The 25,490-nt window shown below is 37.7% G+C and overlaps 1 protein-coding gene across 10 annotated transcripts in view; it reads left to right on the forward strand.

Moving 5' to 3' along the window:
• Positions 1-25,490, forward strand: part of SPIDR (scaffold protein involved in DNA repair) — a 563,099-nt gene that overhangs the window by 485,038 nt on the left and 52,571 nt on the right. For all 10 annotated transcript variants that reach the window (XM_027596436.2, XM_027596446.2, XM_027596452.2 and 7 more), the window contains one exon: positions 4,539-4,679. In XM_027596436.2, coding sequence (XP_027452237.1) covers positions 4,539-4,679 — 141 coding nt within the window. The remainder of the gene's footprint in view (positions 1-4,538; positions 4,680-25,490) is intronic.

The raw sequence follows: 25,490 nt of genomic DNA on the forward strand, positions 1-25,490 counted from the left end.
TGAGGGATAAAATAGATAATATGAGAATGCTGTAATTAGCCATAATACATTATATTAGTGTTAGGTGTTAATGTTGCTCAATATTTTATTTGATTGTCAATTATATTTTTATTTGACTCCTTCCCTCCTTACATATCCTACAAAGTATAAGCCCAGTAAGCTTCAAATGAATGCATTAGTGACTGAATACAAGGAGGAATATTTCTGTGAACACTGTGCAATTAGGTATTATGTGAGTTTGCTGTGTGTGTTCACAACAGAGCCTCATTCGTTCTCTCAAACATGGAAGGAGTATTTGAGAACCTGCTATAGCTCAGAAAGAGAACATGTGAGCAGTTTCAACCCTCATGTTTTTAGGGTGAAATTAGTAGTTTGTATCTGGTTCCTTATAATGGAGAAGATTTCATGAAAAGAATAAGATTTTAAGTTTTGTTTCATGAAACGTCAGTAATGTATTTTTCCTTTTTTTAAATATCCAAATATATTCATAATTTCATACTCTGAGAGCTATCTCTAAAAGTAAGTGGTTTTCAGTATTTGTCGAAGATGTGCAAGAAAACATGTGCTTAGATGATATCACCGTTTGCCTTTGAAAGTTCGTGTATAATGACAAGGGGAAATGCCTCTTTGCAAACCATAATATTTTTCTAATGGATTTTTAAGCATTTGATTCTTTCCCATTGTTTGCCAGTTTTTAGCAAAATGAATCGGAACCAGATGTACCAATAACTTTTCCTGTCTTTTCTCCATAATTATCCTATGTTTATCCAGTGGAATCTTCTTCAAGTTGTCTCCTATACCCTTTCTCTTTATTGTTTTTTTAAAGATTTGTTTGTTTATTTTGGAGAGAGACAGCAGGGGAGGAGCAGAAGGAGAGCAAGAGAGAGTCTCAAGCAGACTCCACACTAAGCACAAAGCCAGATGTGGGGCTCAATTCCAGGACCCTGAGACCAGGACCTGAGCCAGAATCAAGAGTTAGAGCCCAACTGACTGAGTCACCCAGGCGCTCCACCCTTTTTTTCCTTAAATAACTTTTTGAAGGTATAATTTACATGCAGTACAGTTTACATACATACAATAACATGCACCCATTTAAGCAGTGGGTGAAGACATAGATTATTTCCATAACCCCAAAAAGTTTCCTATGCCCTCTGCTGTCAGTCCTTCCTGGCCCCAATTGCAGGCAACGACAGATCTGCTTGCTATTACTATGGATTTCCTTTGCCTTTTATATACTTTTCATAGTTTTTTTTTTCCACTCAGCACAATGTTTTCAAGATTCATCGTGTATCAGTAGTTTGTTTCCTTTTCACTGCTGAGTAGTATTCCACTCTAAAGATATATCACAATTTATTTATCCATTCAGCTATTACTAAACATTTGTCTTGTTTCCAGTTTGGGGCTATTTTTTTTTTTTTAGACTTTATTTATTTATTTGACAGAGGGAAAGCACAAGGAGGGGTAGCGGCAGGCAGAGGCAGAGGGAGAAGTAGACTTTGTGCTGAGCAGGGAGCCCAGTATGGGACTCGATCCCAGAACCCTGGGATCATGACCTGAGTCAAAGGCAGATGCTTAACCAACTGAGCCACCCAGGCGCCCCTATAGTTTTAATACTTATTATCAAGTAATGTATCCAGTAATTTTGGAACTTTGAATTCTTTTTTCCATTTCCAGTTTTTCAGCTCCCCCTTCATTAATTGATATTATTGGTGGTGGTGTTATTTTATCCTACTGTGTTTGTTTTGATTTGTTTATAGTGATGCTGAGTAGTCCTTGTATCTTAGACCTTTGTCCCAGAATATTCTCCTTCCTAAAATGCATAATTTAGAAATTATTTTAGTAATTATCTTCATATCTAGTAAATATTTTAGACTCTGTAGGTGGAAAACATGTGCAGTGTTTCTTTATCTAAAAATGCCTTTATTTTACCATCATTCATGAAAGACAGTTTTACTGGTACACAGTTTTGAAATGGCTTCCAGAATTCTGAAAATATTTCACTGTTGTCTGGCTTCATTCATTGCTTTTGAGGAGGCTGATGTAAATCAAATTTTTATTCCTTTGCAGATGGTCTTTTCACCCTTTTTGCTTTTAGAATCTTCTCATTGTGTTTGATGTTCTCTAGTTTTATTACAGTATGTGTCCTAGGATGGATTTCCTATTAGTTGTCCTGCTTAGTATTTGTTTCTCTTCCTGTATCTTTGGATTCATTTCTTTTTTTTTAATTTTTTAAATTTATTTATTAGAGAGAGAGAGAATGAGAGATAGAGAGCATGAGAGGGAAGAGGGTCAGAGGGAGAAGCAGACTCCCTGCTGAGCAGGGAGCCCAATGTGGGACTCAATCCCGGGACTCCAGGATCATGACCTGAGCCGAAGGCAGTTGCTTAACCAACTAAGCCACCCAGGCGCCCCTTTGGATTTATTTCTTTCATCAGTTGGGGAGAAAATTGGCAGTTTTTAAATGTACAAATTATTGCTTCTCCTTCCTCTATTTTGTTCTTCTGAAATTCCTATTAGACAAATATTAAGATTTTCTCATTCTATCCTCTGTACTTCTCTTTTCTCTCATGTTTTTTTTATCTCAGCTCTCAACATGCATTCTAGGTAATCTACTCAAATTTATAACCCAGTTCTCACATACACACTCTTCAGGTACATGTAACTGTTTACACCTATTTAATAACTTCTTTATTTCAATAAATGTAGTGTTTCCTTTTTGAAAGTCTGTTTCATTCTTCAAATCTGCCAGGTCATGCTGTACAGCTTTTTGTTTTGTATTTATATCTTTGTGATTTTACCTTTTTAAAATAGTTATTCAGTATTTTATATCTTTTAATTCTAATATGTCAAGTCCTCGTGAGGTCTATTGTTTTATTTTTTACTCTTCCCACACATAGTGATTTGTTTCCTTATACTAGTGATTCTTTTTAAAGATTTTATTTATTTATTTGAGAGAGAGAGAATGAGAGACAGAGAGCATGAGAGGGAAGAGGGTCAGAGGGAGAAGCAGACTCCCTGCAGGGAGCCTGATGCAGGACTCGATCCAGGGACTCTAGGATCATGACCTGAGCCAACTGAGCCACCCAGGCATCCCTGTACTAGAGATTTTTATTCAAGCACATGTTTATTTGATTTTACTCCATGACAACTAATGATAAAATTAAAGGTGATTTCTTTCAGACAAGATTTACCTTTGCCTCTGTTATGAATCAGGGGGACCCTGTGGATCTGGAAGAATTAATTGGGAAGTCTAGCTTCTAAGCATTATTTAAAGTTCAGTGTTTCATGGACACCTAGGTTGCTCAGTTGGTAAAGCGTCTGCCTTCGGCTCAGGTCATGATTCCAGGGTCTTGGGATGGAGCCCTGTATCAGGCTCCTTGCTCAGCAGGGCGCCTGCTTCTCCCTCTGCCTACCACTCCCCCTGCTGTGCTCTCTCTCTCTCTCTCTCTAACAAATAAATAAATTTTTTTTAAAAACAAAGTTCATTGCTTCAGATTTAGCATTCCTTTGTTCATTGTTTGTCATCTGTTCTTTCCTAACATGCTGCACTTTACTGTACACCCTCATCTTTAAAATAGTTTTGTTTTGGGGCACCTGGGTGTCTCAGTCATTAAGCATCTACCTTCGGCTCAGGTCATGATCTCAGGGTCCTGGGATTGAGCCCTGCATCGGGCTCCCTGCTCAGCAGGAAACCTGCTTCTCCCTCTCCCACTCCCCTGCTTGTGTTCCCTCCCTTGCTATGTCTCTCTCTGTCAAATAAATAAATAAAATCTTTTTTAAAAAAATAAATAAAATAAAATAGTTTTGTTCCTCACAGTCTATTTGGTGGTGTTATTTACTGCCTAATTTTTTTTTAGGCTTCAGTAAATATTTTCTGAGAATGTGTCATTTCATAATAAATAACACTTGATTTACCTGAATTATGAAGTGAGAGGATTGGAAATTCAATCATAAATAGGTTTTTATAAGTACTACCCTTTGAATTTAAAAGTTGGGGGAATCCCATCATGTCACTGGATATCCATTATGTCTGTGTTGCTGCCAGCAGGGATGCTGGTTTTTTATCCTGTGGGATATGCATGTCTGTAAATATGTACCTTCTCAGAGAAAGCCCCTTACTATTGTTCTTATCATAATGTTACACTGAAGCTTTTCTCAGTATTGAGCATCCATATGAAATAGAAATGTTTCCTGTTATAACAGGATAAAAATGGGGAGAGAGGATAATCTCTTTTTGGGCAGGGGTAATATATTTTATTTGAAAGGATGATCTTCTTTATGTGCTTTTAAACCACATTTGGCTTAGGGTTTAGTTCTATGCCAAAAGAGAATTCTGTTTCCTTCTGTATTTTGTGGATAGTGATCCAAACACCTGTAAGTACAAATCTAAAGTGCATATTTGAATTCAACTTCTTTTACCTTGATTTACCCATTCAGAAAGATGATTACAATGGATTTCTAACAAAGGAGAAGGAAATCCTGACCTCTGTAGTGAATCAAAAACTGTCTCTTAAAAAAATGTGAATACTTTTTTGTAGAGTCTGCCTTCTCGTGCAAGATGCCTATGGGATGTTCAGTGAAGTGCACTCTGAGGGCACCATCTTGAAGGACCAACAGTTGGAAGGAAAGTCCTGCAGCCTGATGGGAATGAAGGTTCTACAGAAGGCTACCAGAGGAAGGTAAGGACACTCTGTAATAGCAACTAGTTTGCTACAATGGCTGGTTCTTTTATTAGTGTTTTATCTTTTTTTTTTTAAAAGATTTACTTATTTATTTGAGAGAAAGAGAGCACAAGCGGGGGGTGGGGCAGAGAGAGAGAGAGAGAGAGAGAGAGAGAATCTCTAGCAGATTCCCTGCTGAGCATGGAGCCAGAGCTGGGGCTCGATCTCACAACCCTGAAATCATGACCTAAGATCATGACCTGAGCCAAAATCAAGAGTCAGATGCTTAACCAACTGAAGCCACCCAAGCACCCCTTATCTCTTATTTTTAAAGACAATAAACTAGGATCCTAGAGTTTGCCTGTAAAACTAGGGCAGAGCTAAGTCAAGCCCATAAAGTACTTCTAGGGGAAAAATTATAATTGGCAACAAAAACAATAATGCAGGTTTAGTGATTCCTAATTTTATTAAAAATTAAGAAGATAAAAAATGTTATGTATGTGTGTTTTAATTCTAAGATTTTTTTATATGTTTTCCTAGTTAAAAAATAAGATAGCTTTGCATGAGTCAGTTTATGTAAATGAAAATATAACTTACTATAAAGGCATTTTATAAGCTTTAAACAAAATTCTTAAGTTGTCACATCTTTTTGCTTTCCATAGTAAGAAAGTTTTGTTCTCTATCAAGTTTCATGGTACCTTACCTTAAAATGTGGTTTTGGATAGGCAAGGTAGAATGGTATGTAGATTTGGTCCAAACTGTGGCTATTACATCTCCAATAATCATCCTAAATCTATAAATTAGGGAAAAGAAGAAACATTTTTAATCAAACTATTCAGTCATTTAGAGAATTAGTGTAAACAGTGTATTTGCAATTTTCTCTCTTATTGTAATCTCTCTTCACTTGAATAGTGTGTTATTTTAACTCTCTTGATGTTAATTTTTTACTAATTATCGTAACATCTGAGCTTATACCAGTATATGAGAGAGAAAAAAACCCATCATGAATATATGATGTTCTGATTTTGAAGCAGTTATTGATAGCATCTTCCAGTGGTTTGCATAATGAACATTCTAGCCATGGTCATTCTAAATTGTGAGCATTTATTGAGTGTTGTCCTGACTGACCTATGTAGGCAGTCAGCACTCCCAGAGACCATAACTCCATGTCTCATCTGGCTTTCATATGGTACTGTACAGGTGAGTGATGGCTCTGCCCAAGAGCTTGTTTTCCTGAAAAACATGTATTTCATGGAAAGAGTCCTATAAACCCTGGGTAGATAGACAAAAGAACATTGATCCATGCAGATTTGTCTTATAACAAATGCTTCCTTTTGTTTATAAAAAGGTAGCTGTATTATAATGCAATTGCCTTATAGATTGGGGGTAGGGGGAGGTTTACCCAGATATTTAGAAAGCGTATCTACATGTGTGAAAAGCTTAAGTTTCACATGAAACTTATCTTTATTAAGGCTGAACCTCATTTTAGTCCTAAGTTTTAGAATAACAAGCATCTGGGGGCGCCTGGGTGGCTCAGTCATTAAGCATCTGCCTTTGGCTCAGGTCATGATCCCAGGGTCGTGGGATGGAGCCCCGTATCGGGCTCCCTGCTCAGCCGGGAGTCTGCTTCTCCCACTCCCCCTGTTCCCTCTCTCGCTGTGTCTCTCTCTGTCAAATAAATAAATAAAATCTTTTAAAAAATAAATAAATTTAAAAAAAAATAATTACAAGAATCTGAAAAGACTATAGTACAGTTTTAAATGGTATCGCTGCCCCAGCATATTGACCTGACAGCATTAACTCTATCAGGGCCATGTGGGAGGTAATCTTCCTCGACATGAACTCTACACATAAGCCTCCCACCTGAGCATACCAGGATACAGGTGGGCTCCCCATGACGGGAAATCCTCCCTATGGGGCAGCAGAGTTGCTCCAGCTGCCAGCTTCCCTAGTGTAGGCCAGACAGAGGCTGCTCTGGGAGGCTTACTTCTTGCTGGAGACTGTAGTACATAACTTCTTGTGGCAGTTCTACCGGTAAATGACAGAGCCACTGCAATCCTGAGTCTTTGGCTCTGTAAAGTTCATGTTCTTTTACCATTATACTTTACGATCATATGTGTTCCTAACCCTTAACCTACTTTTTTGTGGGTTACAAGGGGAGCCCTACTACTATCTACAACATTCCCATAGGAAATGTTTTTTCCACAGGAAATACACTGAGTATTGCAAATAATTCATTTACAAACTTTGGAACCCGTACCATTTTTAGGTTTGTGACTAAATATTTGGTTTTTTTTTTAGGTTGGCATTAATTTCTTTACTTATCTATTTTATTTTATTTTATTTTATTTTAATTTAATTTAATTTAATTTAATTTTATTATTTTATTTTATTTTATTTTATTTTATCTTATTTTGGCACACAGCTATCCCAGTAAATGTTTAGATTGTCTTTTTGTTCTTTTGGAAACTATATTTCTTCAAAACAAATTATTAAATCATTTAGGAATGCTGGATGTTATAATTGCCTATTAGTGATATCATCCATTGTCAGTCATCCATCCATGGCCCAGTAAACACAAATTGTCTCTTTTATTTTCCCCCAAATTATTGTGTTTCATGGCAACTCCCATAAACTCTAACAAAATATACTTCTCATAAACCGTTATTTCCCAAAATTCAAGCTAAAATGATTAATTATAATTATATACTTCCAATATCTAATACAGAAATTGGAAGTATTTCCAAAAAAAAAGTTGGAAAATAGTTGTGTGTTTAGGCTAAGTCATGAAGTCTTTTAGATCTTGGCTACCAGATTTCATCTGATCCATGCTTCTAGTGATGGAAAATCACTACTCCCTACAAGGGCTATGAAGTGGACTGATGACCTCAAAGCTGTCGAGTCAGAACAGACATGCTGTTGGACCAGTGTGTGGGGATTGCTGCTCTGTCCACCTGCCTCATTTGGGAAGGCTTGCATAAAAACAACAATCATATCTTTTGTATTTCTCTGATATATTTTTGGAGTTGCATGTCCATACTGACTGCTTAAAGCAAAAAAACTCAGAAAATAGCCTGGATTTAAAGGAAAAAAACTACAATTTTCAGAAAAACACTGCTGACACATGCTCATTAAACAGAATGTGGAGCTCTGGTGTCTGTGCTTTCTTCCTCTCTAGAGCACTCCCTGCTATTTGTCCAGTGACTCTCCTCCTAAGGCATATCCCCTGACCTTTGTCTTCCCACGTGGCCTGTGCAGCAGTTTAGTGGGTCAAATGAGTGGAAAAGTCACATGACCTTGATGTCATAATTCTGTGTATGAACTTTATCTTTTTATTGTTGATTATTATACATTTTTATTTTTATATGATAGGGCTATACTGAGGGGGAAAAGAATTCCAAAAATATGTGTTAACTGGAAATGGAAATGGAAAATATAGCTAGCCAAATTTTTTGTGGGGGAGGGGAAATTCTTTCAGTTCAAAATCCTACTCGTATTTATGCCCTAACTTGTTAAAACCCACTGATTTCTGTGTCTAAAATCACTAATTTGTAGGTGCTATTTGACTTAGATCTGTTGACTGGCCCTTTAAGAGAAGATTTATTGAAGAGTATTTAGTCAGTACTCACCATGTACAGAAAGCTCTACCTGAGTACCCAGAATGACAAGGAAGCAGTTCACATGTTCTTTGACCTTGAATTGCATCCCTTTGAACAGAAAACGGGACAGGCACAAATATTGGAGAATGGTTTAAGTGACTAGATCCTAACTGGCTATAATCTCAGATTTCATAAAAGAAGTCAGTGAGAACAAGTGCTTTAAACATCCTGACCTGTCAGAAAGAAAAGTTCTCTTCAGATTGGTAAGATGTTATCTGTGAAAACATACACGTAGGATCAGGAGAGATGTATGCAAAAGAGGAAATGAAAAGATAATTCACTCATTTATTCTATAAGGATTTAGTGCCTCTTTGTGCTATGCCCCTGGCTAAAGGCTGAGGCACTGAGCTGTGTGCTAGATTTTTGGGATTTATCCTAAACCAGAATATACTAGGGTATAAAGTCAACTAGATAAAGCCTTAGATCCTATTTTTAGGGATTCCGCATCAATCAGAGAGAAAATTAGGGCCTCTATGAGACCTTGAGAGAAGAAAAGAAGAGGTAATAAAAATAAAAATGGAGTTAAGATTATCCTGATGTTGTACCTATAATGGATTTAAGATACAGGGAGAGATTGGGGCAGGGCTACAGATTTGGAAACTTCTGTAGCAATTGAGAGAAGGAGAACAAAGAACCAGTTAGAAACTAATCTTAATTTCTGATACCTGCAGGCAGCTCCACCAGGAGTGTAAAAATAGACCGTTCCCTCCAGGAGCTCATGGACCAGCAGGAGAGCCAGGGGTGACCCAAGCAGACACTGACCGGCAAGTGCCTAATACAGAGAGCTGTGGGTTGATAGCACCCACCTTTGAGGGGGGATCTGAGGGCAGGTCAAGATTTAGGAACCCTGAAGAGAACAGGAAAGGCCTGAGGCTAAAGACCAGAATGAGGAAGAGAGGGAAGACTGTCTCCATTATCTCCTTTGGGAGCCAGACTGAAGATAAGGAGAGCACTGCTGTCTGGTCAGCTTTCATTATAGAGTGAGGGGTGGGCACTTTGTGTGTGGGGTGGTGCATTTCAGAGAGTGATCCAATTAATAGTTACTGTTTAAATGTCAACTTTTATTTTCAAGGTAACCGATTAAGTACTGATAACTTTTATACTAGAAGCCAAGTTTAGTCAATATGCTCAAATACTAACCCCATAGTCAGGATTCAAAAGTCCTTTACAAGCCCCCATGCTAGTCCCCAGCCTGCTGCACTTGTGACCTTTAGTCCCACCACTCAGGCATGTGCCATGCCCTAGACCTAGAACACTTTGCTTTTCTCCTGGGCCTTATTTAAGCCCCACCTTTCCCTCATAGGCCAGTCTTAAGATGCTCCTTCATTAAGACTCCTGGCACCTGTACCCAGCACTACTTTATCTGTACCCAGCACTTCCTTTATCTCCTGCAGCGGTTACTGCTGGGTCACCTCCTCCCCTCCTCCACCTGGGCTTCCAGTGGTCATAATGCTACTCACTTCAATGCCCATGCCCAGGACTCTTTGGAATTCCTGCTGACCTGTGTCCCACCAGAGAGGTATACTTTAATGTAAATAAGAGTGACATCATAGGCATAAGTTTGAATGTGTCCATTTTTTTAGCAATAATGTACAAACATCAAGACTTTTATGAGGAATCTTGGAATGGCTCTCCCAAGCTGTCCTGCACCATGTGCCTGGCTCTGAGTCACACCAAGACATCAGACCTTGTCTTGGTCATTGTCACATACCTTTGCATGATGTAGATAATCAGTAAAAGTTGACATTGATTAGAATGCCTGGTGGCCAGTATTTCAAGCTAGTCTGCCCATTGTTAGGCTCTGTGAGGGCAGGTGCTGTTTCTTGTTCACCATTATATTTCCTAGCACATGACACACTCATAATAAATATTTGTGAAATGGACATTAGTTGTTTGCTTAGGTTTATCTTAGTTTTCCTCCACAGGATTTGGATGTATATTTTTGTACATAATTAGTGGTAATTATTGGAGCTCAATTTTAGCAGGAAGAATGGAAACCATTTGGCCCCAAGACTTGCATCCAGTGCAGGTGAGGGCCATGCTCTCTATGAACCTCTGCACATAGACCTTTGGTTTCCTCACAAAGTCTAAGCGGACATGCATGGGGTTGTGCTGTGAAAACACTTTATCAAGGAGGGGGAGAGTGTGAATGTTCATTACTTAATATTTAACAGAAAAAAGTTTTCCATGCATTGCACTTTGATTTTCTTGTCCTTTTTTAGCCTTCACAAGAGTCAGTATAGGAGAAGACTCTGTTCTCACTCCCATTTTAGAGGTGAGGATGATTGGCCAGGGTCAAGCTCCAGTGTGATGTGACACTAGGGTGTTCAGTCTCCTATGTAGACCTTTGCCTTCACTCCAGTTGGGTGTGACCCAGAGTGCGGAGAAGTGCAGTAGAAGGGAATCATTAGGAATTATTCAATGCAAGTTGACTGGGTTGGGTTAGGGTTATTATTGAGGAACATTTCAGATGCTTCTTTAACAGAAAATATGTGGTGCTGAGAGCTCTCCTTGGGTAAGAAACGTACGTAGTAATTTCCTTCCTTTGATTTTCCCTCTTCAAAAATGCCACCCTTTTAAAGAGCCACACACTTCCCTTGGGGTTTGAGGTCCAGAAACTCTTGTTAATTGCTGTGGTTGGAAACCCTCCTTTTCAGGGATGTTCTTAATAATAATTTCATGATTTTGAAAAATAAAATTGTTCCTGGGGTTCACTTAAGTTTCTGGAAGGTGAATAAAATGTCAGTGAAAGAGAATGTACTAAATCTTAAAACCAGTGATGCTCAAAGAAGCAAAAGGAAGCTCCCACTAAACAAGCATCATGCTATTAATTTAAGCCCTTAATCAGTTTAGAAGTATGTTTTGTGTTTTCCCTATAGATTTTATTGTTTTCTCTCTGCCATTGTTTCTTAACATGAGTACTTTAATTCAAAATTAAATCTTTCTATTGTCCTTTGACGTGGGATTATTTTTGGTCTCTATTTAACAATTGTACAGGAAAGCATAAACAACAATAAAACAGTAAATAGAAGTTTAAGTAGGCAAATCTTTTCAAGATTGTATCCCCCCCTTCTTCAACCTTTCTTGGTTAATATTGTGTATGTGTTGTTTTTGTGTTCTGTTGTATTTCTTGCCTGACATTATACAGAATTTCTTATATATCTGTGCTGCCCACACCCCCTTATTTTGCTGCTGTGGTGTTCTCTAATTTGAGGGCACCCAAATGGACATTCTGCATAGAGTGGAAAGAGTCTTAACTTGAAATCAGGAGACCTGGATTGTACTCCTGGCTGTGCTACCAGTACCAGTAACTCTGGTGCCTTATGCATCTGGAAATGAAATGACTAGACCAAATAACCTTCAGGCCTCTTTAGGTTTAAGGTTATTACTTTCCCTTTCAGGGAGGCTTTTATTTTTAGCTTTGTACACAAAGATACTTCTTCCACTTGAACATCTTTTCCTTAAAGAAAATATTGAACCTGTTGTTTAAACAATCTTCTTACACATAAAATTGCAAAGTTGCCATCTCTTTCGTAGGTATGGAGCATACATCTTTGGCTGAGCATAATAAACATAGTAAACCTTGTAAGGTCTATAAAGTAAGGATTACAGTGAGCTAGATTGTGACTTTCAATGTAGAGCATTTTGGAAGGTAAAACAAGTTCTACAAAACTTTTCTTAGAAACATTTTAGGAAGATGATGTCTATTTTCCTAACTATTGTTTGCTTTATTTTTTTTTAAGATTTTATTTATTTATTATTTATTTGAGAGAGAGAGAGAGAAAGAAACAGCATGGGAGGGGATAGGGTCAGAGGGAGAAGCAGGTTGCCCGCTGAGCCGGGAGCCCAATGTGGGACTCCATCCCAGGACTCCAGGATCATGACCTGAGCCGAAGGCAGTTGCTTAACCAACTGAGCCACCCAGGCATCCACTATTGTTTGCTTTAATCACTTTATTTCTGAATGTCTTTGCTACTGTGAACTGACAGTTATTTTTATTAGATTCTAATCCAAGATTAATAGAAATCATACCTTTTATTTTTATTTAGAGGGAAGGTACTTTTCAAAATCTGAGGTTATAGTCTCAAGTCAAACAAATCATGATTAGATTTACAACTCTAGACTTCAACTGTTGAATTGCTTCCTTAATATATTTGATTGCTTTGCTGTAATCACATTAATTAATTAGTTCTGATACAGGGAGATCTTTACATGATAAGAAGGAGATGTATAGAAGAAACAAAGTAACCCAAGCAGTATCATGCATCAAAGTTTGGTTTCTTTATTTTTATTATCAACTAAATAGTCACTAGTATTCAGGGGTTTAATTAAGAAAAATAAGAATAAAAACAGGAAGAAATTCATAAGCCTAAGTCAGAAGAATACGGGACATAATACCAATAAGAAAATTCAAAAGGATACAATTAAACCAAACTGAAATGTGTGAGGTGCAAGAAGGGAGGATGAGCAAACCAAGTGGTAAATATGTGGGCAAACCCAGTACTCCCAAGTAACACTGACTATATAAAACAATATTTATATTGTACACCCGAAGTTAGGAAAAGTTTGATCAAAGTCTATTTAAATAGTTTTGGGCAAGAATACTCTATGATGATGTTGTATACTTCGTATTGCCTCACATTAAGAGGTACACAACATCTAATCAGTGATAGCAAGCCTGGGATCAGGGTGAAACAGGCAAATCCCTCTATCACAAAGTCGTATTTTTCTCATTCTATGGGGTGAGACCTTGGCAGAAGAAACAAGTACAAAGTGTGTGAGACAGATTTGTGTATGGTGTGTTTGAGAAATAGTAAGGAGAAGGATATCCTATAGTGTAGCCCTTGGCTAAGCTAATATCTGAACAGAATTGTTTGCCTATTGAACAATTCTTTTAAAATGAACATGTTTCAGAATCACTAAATGAATCATTTGTTTAATGATTGAGAATCATTTAATCAGAATTAATAAATAATCCCTGTAGCAAACAACTATTGATACTGGACCAGATCCCCTTAAAGCCCTTCCATCATTTCTTTTGTACCCATCCCCAACCCCAGCTCCTTTGTATTTTTGCATCTGTGGGCCCACATCTGTCCCTGTCTTCAAAAGACTGCACTCAGCCACAGATACTGTTTTGTCTGCCTGTGAAAACAGCTGGAAATATCTGAGAATTTGGGTTCCCCTTAGTTTAGGTGGCCCTTAGCCAATGAGTGGCTTATGAAAGCCCATGTTTGGACAAAATCTAATCTATAATTTGTTCTCCAAAGCTCTCTTGTAAAATCCTACTGAGGCTAGAACTTAGCCAGAAAAAAACAAACAAACTGGATATCAACCCCAAAACACTACCTCTGTGCAAACACAGAAGTATAATCACAAGCCTGTGTAATATTCCATTGTATGTGTATATTTAAACCACATCTTCCTTATCTATTCATCTGTCATTGGACACTTGGGTTGCTTAGATATCTTGGCTATTGTAAATAATGCTGCAATAAACATAGGGATGCATATATGTTCTTTTAATTACCATTCATGTTTTCTTTAGGTAAATACCCAGTAGTAGAATTATTGGTTCATTTTTAATTTTGTGAGGAATCTCTGTACTGTTCTCCACAGTGGCTACACCAACTTACATTCCCACCAGCAGTTCACGAGGGTTCCTTTTTTTCCACATCCTCACCAACACATGTTATTTCTTTTTGATTTTAGCCATCCTGACAGATATAAGCTGTGATATCTCATTGTAGTTTTGATTTGCATTTTCCTGATGATTTATGATGTTGAGCATCTTTTCACATGTCTGTTGGCCATCTGGATGTGTTTTTTTGGAAAAATGCCTATTCAGGTCTTCTGTCCATTTTTTTAATTGGGCTATTTGTTTTTTTGGTATTGCATTGTATAAGTTCTTTATATATTTTGGATATTAGCCCTTATTGGATATGTCATTTGCAAATATCTTCTCGCATTTCAGTATGTTGTCTTTTCACTTTGTGGGTAGTTTCCTTCACTGTGCAGATGCTTTCTATTTTGAAGTAGTTCCAATAGTTTTTTTGTTTTTGTTTCCCTTGCCTCAGGAGACATATCTAGGAAAATGTTGCTATGGCCATTGTCAAAGAAATTACTGCCTGTTTTTCATGTAGAATTTTTATAGTTTCAGGCCTCACATTTAGGTCTTCAACCCATTTTGAGTTTATTTTTGTGTATGGTATAAGAAAGTGGTCCAGTTTTATTCTTTTGCATGTGGCTGTCCAGTTTTCCCAGCACCATTTATCAAAGAGACTATCTTTTCCCCATTGTATATTCTTGCCTTCTTCGTCATAGATTAATTGACCATATAGGCGTGGGCTTATTTCTAGGCTCTCTGTTCTGTTGCATTAATCCATGTATTTATTTTTGTGCCCGTACCATACTATTTTGACTACTACAGCTTTGTAGTGTATCTTAAAATCTGGGACTGTGATGCCTCCAGCTTTGTTCTTCTTTGTCAAGATTGTTTAAAGGATGGAATCTTTCCATTTGCAACAACATGGATGAACCTATCATGCTAAGTGAAATAAGTCAGAGAAAGACAAATACCATATGATTTCACTCATATGTAGAATCTAAAAAACAAAACAAATGAATAAACAAACAGAAAGTAGAATCAGCCCTATAAAATACAAAGAACTGATGGTTTCCAGAGGGAAAGGGGAGGGGGGAGATGGGTCAAATCAGTGAAGGGGAGGGGAGGTACAGGCTTCCAGTTATGGAGTGAATATGTCACGGGGATGAAAGGTACCGCATAGGGAATATAGTCAATGATATTGTAATAGCCTTATTTGGTGACAGATGGTAGCTACATATGGCTGAGCATAGCCCATAATATATAGAGAAATTGAATCACTGTGTTGTACACCTGAAACTAATATAACATTGTGTCAACTGTACTCAAGAAAAAGAATTTATGAATAATCCCAGCCTGAAAAAGAAAAGAAATATAATCAGAAGTAAAGGAGGGCATGTATTCCGGAGAATAAATGAAGTGGCAAACAAAAAGGGTTTTTTAGTAAGCAAAAATAAACTGAGTTGAAAGAATGAAATGCTGACACATGCTACAGTATGAATGAACTTTGAAAACATTATGTTAGGAGAAAGAAGCCAGACACTAAAGGTCACATAATATATGATTACATTTATATGAAATGCCTGGAATAGACATTTCCCTGAAGACAGAAAGCAGACTGGTGGCTGCCAGGGCTTGGGTGTAGGAGAGAATGGGAGCAACTGCTCACGGGTACAGGGTCTGCCTTGGGGGTGATGAAAATGTTTTGGAACTAGATAGAGGTGATTGTTACACCACATTGTGAATATACTAAATGCCCCCTGAATCATGTACTTTAAAATGGTTAATTTTATGCTGTATGAATTTTACCTCAATTTTTGAAAAGGAAAAAAGAAAAATGAACTGATTGTCTAAAAAATGCTTATACTGAGTTATGAAAACAGCTACAAATGTTTCCATAAGTCTAGTTGGAGCAGAATAGTTTCTAAATGGAACCTCTGGGCATAATTTCACATATCTCAAAAAGGGATAACTAGGGAATAGGGGCTCAGAAAGGAAATGCCAGTTATTTAAGCTTAACCATTATTTTGGAGAAATTAAGACAAAGATTTATTAAAATGGGCACCCCTCTAAATCATTCATCACCTTTATCTTTCAATGAAAGATCCTTAAGGTAAGAAAGCTATTTTATATCTCCTCTAATTTGTTTTTATTGTCAATGATAGTGAAAATCAAGACATTGATTAAAGGATACAAAGAAAAAAATCAACAGATTACAGCAAGGCTTGGCACACCCACCAGGTTGATCACAGGAAGGTTGAATGACAGCCACAAACCACGTAAGAGATTCTCTTTGAACTTCACAGGTCAAGCAGTAACCATTGTCAAGATTATTGCCCTTAATAGTATTTAGAAAAACTATTCAATAAAAATAAATTTGCATTGTAGTCCATTAGATAAAGAAATTCTGTTTTGACTATAGACTTTTACGTGTCTCTTTTTCTTCCCTTTTTCATTCATTACCACATCACCTTACTGTGGACACATGGATGATGTCCTAGTTCCAGTTTTCAAAGAGTTTACATTCTAGCAGGGAAGCAGTTTGGAAACAATAACAGTATCATAAGGTTTTTGCTGGAGTGGGTGGATATCCCCCTCATTTGCTTGAGTCAGTAGGAAGGTTTCAACAAGAAGGCCTTCATGGTGTGCCTTATAGGTTCATCAGGTTTCCAGGCAGAAACCCATAGGAGAGCATTCTCCCAGCCATAAATTTATTTTCCCATTATCTTTTGACCAAAAACAGACTACCATTCAGAACCAAGTGTTACTTTTCTGTGTCCTCCATAGCAGTTAAATAGTTTTCAATGAAAACTTGATGATCATATGATAAAGTCAGAACCAAAACAGTCACAAACATTTCTTGGCCATATGAAACAAAATTTTTTTTTACTTTAAATTTGTTATTGTTATGTTAATCACCATACATTACATCATTAGTTTTTGATGTAGTGTTCCATGATTCATTGTTTGTGCATAACACCCAGTGCTCCATGTAGAATGTGCCCTCTTTAATATCCATCACCAGGCTAACCCATCCCCCCACCCCCCTCCCCTCTAGAACCCTCAGTTTGTTTTTCAGGGTCCATCATCTCTCATGGTTCGTCTCCCCCTCCAATTTACTCCCCTTCATTCTTCCCCTCCTACTATCTTCTTCTTCTTTTCTTTTTTTAACATATATTGCATTATTTGTTTCAGAGGTACAGATCTGTGATTCAACAGTCTTGCACAATTCACAGCACTCACCATAGCACATACCCTCCCCAATGTCTATCACCCATCCCCCCACCACTCCAGCAACCCTCAGTTTGTTTCCTGAGATTAAGAATTCCTCATATCAGTGAGGTCATATGATACCTGTCTTTCTCTGATTGACTTATTTCACTAAGCATAACACCCTCCAGTTCCATCCACATCGTTGCAAATGGCAAGCTCTCATTCCTTTTGATGGCTGCATAATATTCCATTGTGTATATATACCACATCTTCTTTATCTAGTCATCTGTCGATGGACATCTTGACTCTTTCCATAGTTTGGCTATTGTGGATATTGCTGCTATAAACATTGGGATGCACGTACCCCTTCAGATCCCTACGTTTGTATCTTTGTGGTAAATACCCAGTAGTGCAATTGCTGGATCGTATGGTAGCTCTATTTTCAACTTTTTGAGGAACCTCCATACTGTTTTCCAGAGTGGCTGCATGATGAAACAAATTTTTTAGTAGTAATCTCAAAACTGTCTTTGATCTTCCTCCCTCACTTCACTACATACTCCCCCATAACCAAGAGACAAAATAGAACCAAGTTAACTTGGAATTATATAACCATATCTGCCAGGCCTATGCAAGGGGACTTGCTGGTTAAAAAACAAAACTCATACTTCCAAGAACTTTGCTGGACACTGATCAGAGGCAATTGGGATTCCGTGTTGATAAAGGGCACTGGTCTCAGAATCAACATATCAGAGTTATATATTAGCTCTTATGTCCGCTGGTTGACTGAAACTAATCCCATTCTTAGTTATCAGTCAGAATAAATAGCATTTACTTCCCAAGGCTGTTAGGATAATTTAATGAGATAATAAATAAAAGTGTTTTGTACAATCTAAAACACCATATAAACAGTGGTTCTTTCCTTCTTCCTCCTACTTTATTTTTTCTTTTTTGATTAGCTGAAAAGTAGAAATCTTGCCTAAACTGATCTAAGACTTTGTTGTCTTGTTTTTACAAACAAAATGGTAAGAGAAAGACAATAGAGTAATTTAGAAGAATGATAATTAGAAATTGGAAGTGCTACGGTGAGCGCTGTGAATTGTGCAAGACTGTTGAATCACAGATCTGTACTTCTGAAACAAATAACGCAACATATTTTAAGAAAAAAGAAAAAGAAGAAGATAACAGAAGAGGAAGAAAAGGGGAGTATGTCAGAGGGGGAGACGAACCATGAGAGATGATGGACTCTGAAAAAGAAACTGAGGGTTCTAGAGGGGAGGGGGTAGGGGGATGGGTTAGCCTGGTGATGGGTATTGAGGAGGGCACGTTCTGCATGGAGCACTGGGTGTTATGAACAAACAATGAATCATGGAACACTGCACCAAAAACTAATGATGTAATATATGGTGATTAACATAACAATAAAAATTTAAAAAAAAAAAAAAAAAAAAAAAAAAAAGAAATTGGAAGTGTTCCACTTTTTTCCAGGAAGGAAAAGAAATCCAGTCGGAAATTGCCAGGCCTTGTTAATTGCCCAATCATAATGGGAAAGAATGGATAATGAAACCAGTGGAATTAAAAGTACAGAGAGATTTAGTTAAAACAAGGATCAAAGAAACCAGAAGGAAGATCAGCTGATACAAGAACATAAAAACAACTAGTACCTGTCCCTCCAGGTTAGCAGTTTATCTAGTTGATTTGCCTTGCAGCACAGCAACTCTAGAATTCAGTAAATGGGCAGGATTTTTTTTTCTTTTTCATTCATTCCTTCTCTTGGAAATCTCAACAATTCCTCTTTCTTCCCCCTGCTGTTCTTTTCCTAACAAAAGTCATAATTATCTACCAGTAGGCCAGTAGTTTTAAAACTTTTGAACTTTTTTAAAAAATAGAAATCTAAAGTACAATTGAAATGTGACAACAAATCCATGTGGAGCTGTTCTGTTTAAACCTGGGAGGTGGATGGGTAGAAACCCCCACAGCCTCTCCACCTGGCTTCTTAGGGCTCCAGCAGCATAGTTTGAAAGTAATTATTGAGGTAATTCCTCCTATAAACATTTTACATATGAATATAGTTTTTTTCCTCCCTCTCTCAGATTTCTGTGGCAATAGTTATTATCATGAGGGCACAGGTAACAGTATAATTCAGAAGCTGAACGGGAGTGTGTTATTTTGTTAATCTCAAATATGAAATCAAATACTTAAATTAAATATTCCATCATTAGCTGGCTTTTCAGATTTGGAGAATCTTATACTTTTAATTTTAGATAGAGTACTCATGAATCTTTATGAATTTGCCAACGAAATATCTGTTAATATGGGGCACAGAAAAAGTTTCAATGTCAGTAAGGTTCCGCTTTCATTTAACCCTCCAACTAGCTGGCAAATTAGGTGATGTTACTCTATTTTGAATGAAGATTCTGAAGCTCACTGAAATTAAATAATTCGGCTCCAAGTATATGAGCTGGGCCTCAAGCCAGGTCCATCAAATTCCAAAGCCAGCATCTTCGGTATTACAGCTGACATTTAATTACTTCCAGTTTTAGGGGAATTCATTTCTGTAAATTTCCTATTCACTTTATGGTTATTGTCCCTGGCCCTTAAATAAGAAATCTGATTACTTTTTGTCAGTGGTGTTGGTATTAATTTAGATTCTTGGTGTTTTCCATTGTTTTTGTTAAACAACAGCAATAAGCTGTCTATACTAGAATTATCTTGAGTAACCGGGAATAGTATCAGATCCATAGTAAATAATTACACCGAATGCTTCAGGTTTAGTTAGAGATTTTCTTTTTCAATTACTTAGACAGTTATTAATGAAAATATAAATTCCAAGAAAGGTAATTTTCATTACCATTTTATTTTATTTTTTAAGATTTTATTTATTTATTCATGAGAGACAGAGAGAGAGAGAGAGAGAGGCAGAGGCAGAGGGGGAGAAGCAGGCTCCCAAGGAGCAGGGAGCCTGATGTAGGACTCGATCCCAGGACTCTGGGATCATGACCTAAGCCAAAGGCAGACACTTAACCATCTGAGCCACCCAGGCGCCCTTCATTACCATTTTTTTAAAAAAGGCAGTTTGCTTACTTCCTAGAATAGCCAACAATGGAATGGATTGTCAGGAAGGCCACTGAATCTGGACTGCTCATCTGTAAAAAGCCTCACATTAGGACTTTCAATATTATCTGCAAATGAGATAATAATATAGTCACTGTTGGTTGTCGCTGTTCAAATAATTAAAATATAAAATAACGAGTAAAGGAAATTTAATGATCTCTCTTTCCACTTGGTATTCATTCCAGTGAGTGCGATCTTCATATCTCTCTTCATGAATGTTAACACATCTTTAAACAAAGAGATAGGGTTTGGTTTTTTTCACTTAATAATCTCATGAAGATGTCCCTTTCCTGACAGACGTTCAGGTTGTTTCCAGTTTTTGCTGCTTCAAAGCTATGCTGCAACAAATATCCTTCTGTGTGTATATATACATGTCTCCTTTATTTATTGATCTTTTAAGTTAACCTTTTTTACTGTGAAATATAGCAAACTATGAATGAATGCATAATTGTAGAGTGTAGAATGATTATAAAGCACACCCATGAAGCCACTACCGAGTTCAAGAAACAAAACATGATCAGTGTCCAGAAGCCACCCCCAGTGTAAGTGTCCTTCCTGGTGACATCGCCTGTCCCTCCACTGAAGATCATCTGAGTCCTCAGATTTCTTCTGTGTTTTTCTTTATAGTTTTAGCATTTTGTGTACATTCTTTTTTTTTTTTTAAGATTTTATTTATTTATTTGACAGAGAGAGAGAGAGTGAAGAGCAGGGGGAGAGGGAGAAACAGGCTCTCCACAGAGCAGGGAGCCTGATGCAGACTCTATCCCAGGACCCTGAGATCATGACCTGAGCCGAAGGCAGACACTTAACCAACTGAGCCACCCAGAAGCCCCATTTTGTGTACATTCTTAAAAATATGGTTAGCTTTGCCTATTTTTGACCTTTATAGAGAGGGTACCATATGTGTGTATTCCTAAGTTTTGCTTCTTTCACTCACCAAAGAGATACCACAGGCCCTAGCCATACACAGCAGCCAAGAAACTTAAGGGTGGGGGCCCTCCCGTTTAGCCCCTCTGTGTTGTTGATAATTTTATTATGCCGATAAACTTCGTAAGATGTATCCATTTATTGTAGGTGACTCTGGTTTGTTCATTTTCATTCTAGATTTATGCACTTACCACAGGCTGTTTATCCATATAATCATTCTAGGCATTTCTGGACATTACAGACAGTGGCATAAGCCCAGTGATGTGTGGCCCCTAGTGTACAAGTGTGTGCCTGTCATGGTGGGGAGGAGGGTGCTTCTTCACCCTCAGTAGGTAATGCCAAACTGTTTTCCAAAAGTAGGAGTTCCAGTCTCCTTGCCTGTTAGCACTGTAAACTATTCTTGCTGCTCTGCTTTCTTTCCATTATTTGGTATCTTTAGATGTCTTTTCCTTATTTTTTCCAGACTTTGTTCTTTTTTTTTTCTTTTTTTGAATTAGTGTTTTTCTTTTTTTTTTTTAATTTTTTTCAGTCTATATTATTATTTATTTTTATCTCAGATAATTTTGTTACAGTGTCACTCACTTGGAGAACAAATAATAGCAAAAATATAAAATAGAAATTGAAAATTAACCACCCCTCGAAAACAACGAATCATGGAACACCACGTCAAAAACTAATGATGTACTGTATGGTGACTAACACAACACAATAAAATAAAATTAAATTAAAAAAAAAGAAAATTAACCACCCCTCCATCCTCAGTGCCAAGGGCATGGCAATACCACAAACATGCATACTTCATGGAATATTATAATTGAAATAATTGAACTTAAGATCTGGTTCTGAGGTTTTTGCAGCTAAGGTAAAAAGGAGAAACAAAATTATTTACAAGATGTTTATTGTCAAACTATCCCTTTTACTGATCCTGTCTTTATTTTCTTTAATTTAATTTCAATTTACCATGCTATGTTAGTCACCATACAACACATCATCAGTCCCTGATGCAGTGATCCACGATTCAGCCTTTTTCATATAACACCCAGTGCTCCATGCAGTACGTGCCCTCCTTAATACCCATCACCAGGCTAACCTATCCCCCCACCCCCCTCCCCTCTAGAACCCTGTTTGTTTCTCAGAGTCCATAGTCTCTCATGGTTCGTCTCCGCCTCTGATTTGCACCCCCTTCATATTCTTTTTCACCTTGATGGATCTATAGTAGAATCTCATTTTGGTTTAAATCGCAGTTCCTTGATGACTTACTGAGGCTGAGAAACTTTTGCTATGTTTATTGGCCATTTGTATTCCCTCTTGGGTCTATTCAAGTCTGTTGCTTGTTTTTTTTTTTTTTCAGTATTGAGCTTTATATATTCTGAAAATGAGTTCTTCAGTGGTTCTACACGGTTTATGTGTTATATAGGTGGCATGTCTTTTTGTTCTTTTTTTTATTAGCTGAAATACTTAATTTATCAAAGTTGTCAATCTTTTCCTTTATGGTTAGTGCTTTCATTTCACTTGTTTAAGAAATCTTTTCATACCCTGAGGTCATGAATGGTACTTTGATTTGGGGATAGCATTCCCAAAGTGGAACTGCTTGGGCCAAGAGTATGTAACTAGACTTGTTTTTGTGACCCTACAGGCAGGGCCTCATTAAGTATCATAAGCCTCTTTGAAATGACCCTTAGCTCTCCTGGGACCACACCCAGCACGGTGGGAGGCTGGGTATCCTTCCCCGGGTCCAAGAAATATTCTTACAGGTAATGAGATTAACTGAGGCATCAAGGGAAACAGTAAAATATAAAAGAAGTCAAAAGGGTGTTTATAATAACAAGGGCTACTATTTATCATATGCCAGATACTATGCTGGGTGTGCATTCGTGTATATAATCCTCAAAATAACCACTTAAAGCAAGTATTATTTTATCCATTTCATAGATGAGGGACTTAAAGCTCATCAAGAGTAAATATTTTACCTTAAACACACTTTTAAATGGCTCCAAAGTAAATTCTGCTTGTGTTATGGTATCCTGAAGCATAGTCTAGTTTGATTGTACTGGGGTTGGGCTTAGGGGTATAGGGTGAGGTGGCCCATGCCAAATGCTTGATTACAAAATAAACCACCATCCCTTCCCTTAGTTACTGTCTGTGATTGGGTAGGGTGGGGGTGGAGGTAAGGCATGAGAACCTTCCCACTGCAGGCTGCCTCTCCTATGACATATGCTTAGAAATGCCAGTTTCAGAACATGCGGGATGGGGTGGGGAGCGTGGCAGCTAACATTGCTTCCTGTTCCAGTAGTAGAAGGGAAAGGTCCTGTACCTCTGTGTTTCCAGCACCATAGTTTTTTCCCTGAAGCTGTCCATGCAATAGCGCAGATTGATTTATTAATTAGGTTGGAGCTTGATAGAGTGTTTTTCTGTTTTCTTCTTCATTATTTGACACCCCATTGTTAATTATTTCAGTCTTAGAGTATAAGAAGGGAGGCTACTTGATATGTGAAGTCATGATAGTAGATTGTAAGGAGGCAGGTTTCTTTTTTTTTTTTTTCAAGTATCAGCATACTTGTAATAATGTTTGTAAAAAAACATGTATCAAAAAATATGGGCTCACAGATTTTCTGTGGAAATGTGGGTGTTCCTGCCTCCACACTGGTGAGTGAATACAACATGTGAAATAATAAATACCACCTGGGACATGGGAAAGACCTAGAACTTTGCAGACTTCCAGATAGCAACATGTTGCAGGAATTCCTTATTTCCCAAGTAGTGGAGTGTGTGTGTGTGTGTGTGTGTGTGTGTGTGTGTGAGAGAGAGAGAGAGAGAGAGAGAGAGAGAGAGAGAGAGATTTCGGGCTAAGGTAGAACAGAAACCTGCAAAGAACGTGTTCTAGTGTGTGTGTGTGTGTGTGTGTGTGTGTGTGAGAGAGAGAGAGAGATTTCCTGCTAAGGTAGAACAGAAACTTGCAAAGAACGTGTTCTATACAAAATTGTGCTAGTTAATATTTTTATATCTCAAATCTTGAAGAAAGAGTTGATATTAGGAAGAACATTTTTAAATATAAGTAGTAGATATCTTGTTAAATGTGAAGCATTCCAGAGTTACAAATTTATCTTACATAATTATAGCAGTTTAATCAGTGATTGAAAGGAACAGTGCAAAAGGCTTAATTTCAGGTGTATATTTAATTTACTTTTTTCAGTTTCTCCAGCTATCTATAGTTTGAAAAGTACCTTCCTGAAATTCCGTGGACTAGCCTTGGAAAATGTTCTTCCCTGGATTTATAAAGTATTTGTGGGATATTCTTAGTAGAGAAATGTCTCTGTGGTCAAAATGCCTGATTTGATGCCTTTGCTAGCTACTCAACCTAGGGGTTGGTACGTCCCAGCAGGGGAATGGCTAGAGGGCTGTGTGAGTACGTGTGTACAGGTGCTGAGGTCCAGGCCCAGCTAGCGGTACATTTGCAGTGAATACAACCATCCCAGCAGTATTACTGAAAAGCTGTTTTATAGTATGCATTCTGTTGTTTTCAGTATCTTTCTCATCACCAGAAAAGGTTTAAATCTGAAGTCATTCCTTGAAATTCAGCCATCAGTCAGAACAGCCTATTTCAAAAGCTGTCCATGTCTTTATATAGATGTTTAGGTAAACTCAGGTGAAAATGATGTCTTTTTCTTAGTATTCATGTTCTCCTTAGCTTCCATAAGCACTGGGCATCAGCACACATACAGCCTCTATCTCAGAGTTCATGGCAGACCTGTGCAGGGTCATGGACTCACTCCCATGGGTCAGCAGCATGCCTGGCTCACCTGGGGTGTGGGGGCGCCAACAAGGGGAACACAGAGCTAGTGCCACACATCCTGCCTGTCTTGACTTAGAAAAAGGAAGAGCAGGCATTGTAAAAGAAGGGTGTTAAGGATTGTCTAGCTTTGCCTAGCGTCTCTCTCCTCTTTTCTCCCAGCCCTCGTACTGCTTACTGGGTCCCGTGTAAGCTTTCTAAGTAGAGATGACAGCATCACTGTTTGATTGCAAAAGTCCCCAACCTTTGGTTTTCTGGAAGTTTTTATATTCGTTTGGGTGAGAGCTTCTAGGAAAGGGAAGAAAGATGATGTTTGTAGCAAAATCATTAAGCAGAACTGAAGAGGATGTAACACTGGACTTATTTCAGGTCAGGGTTGGAGGTCTCCTTGCTGGAGATCCTTGTCTTAAGTTAGTTATACTTTTCAAATATCAACTTTATTGAGATTCTGTTTTCACACCATAAAACTTACCCTTCTAAAAGTATACAGTTTAGTAGTTTTTATATTCACAAAGTGTGTGACC

This window comes from Zalophus californianus, chromosome 4, assembly GCF_009762305.2.
Source record: "Zalophus californianus isolate mZalCal1 chromosome 4, mZalCal1.pri.v2, whole genome shotgun sequence".
Classification (NCBI taxonomy): domain Eukaryota; kingdom Metazoa; phylum Chordata; class Mammalia; order Carnivora; family Otariidae; genus Zalophus; species Zalophus californianus.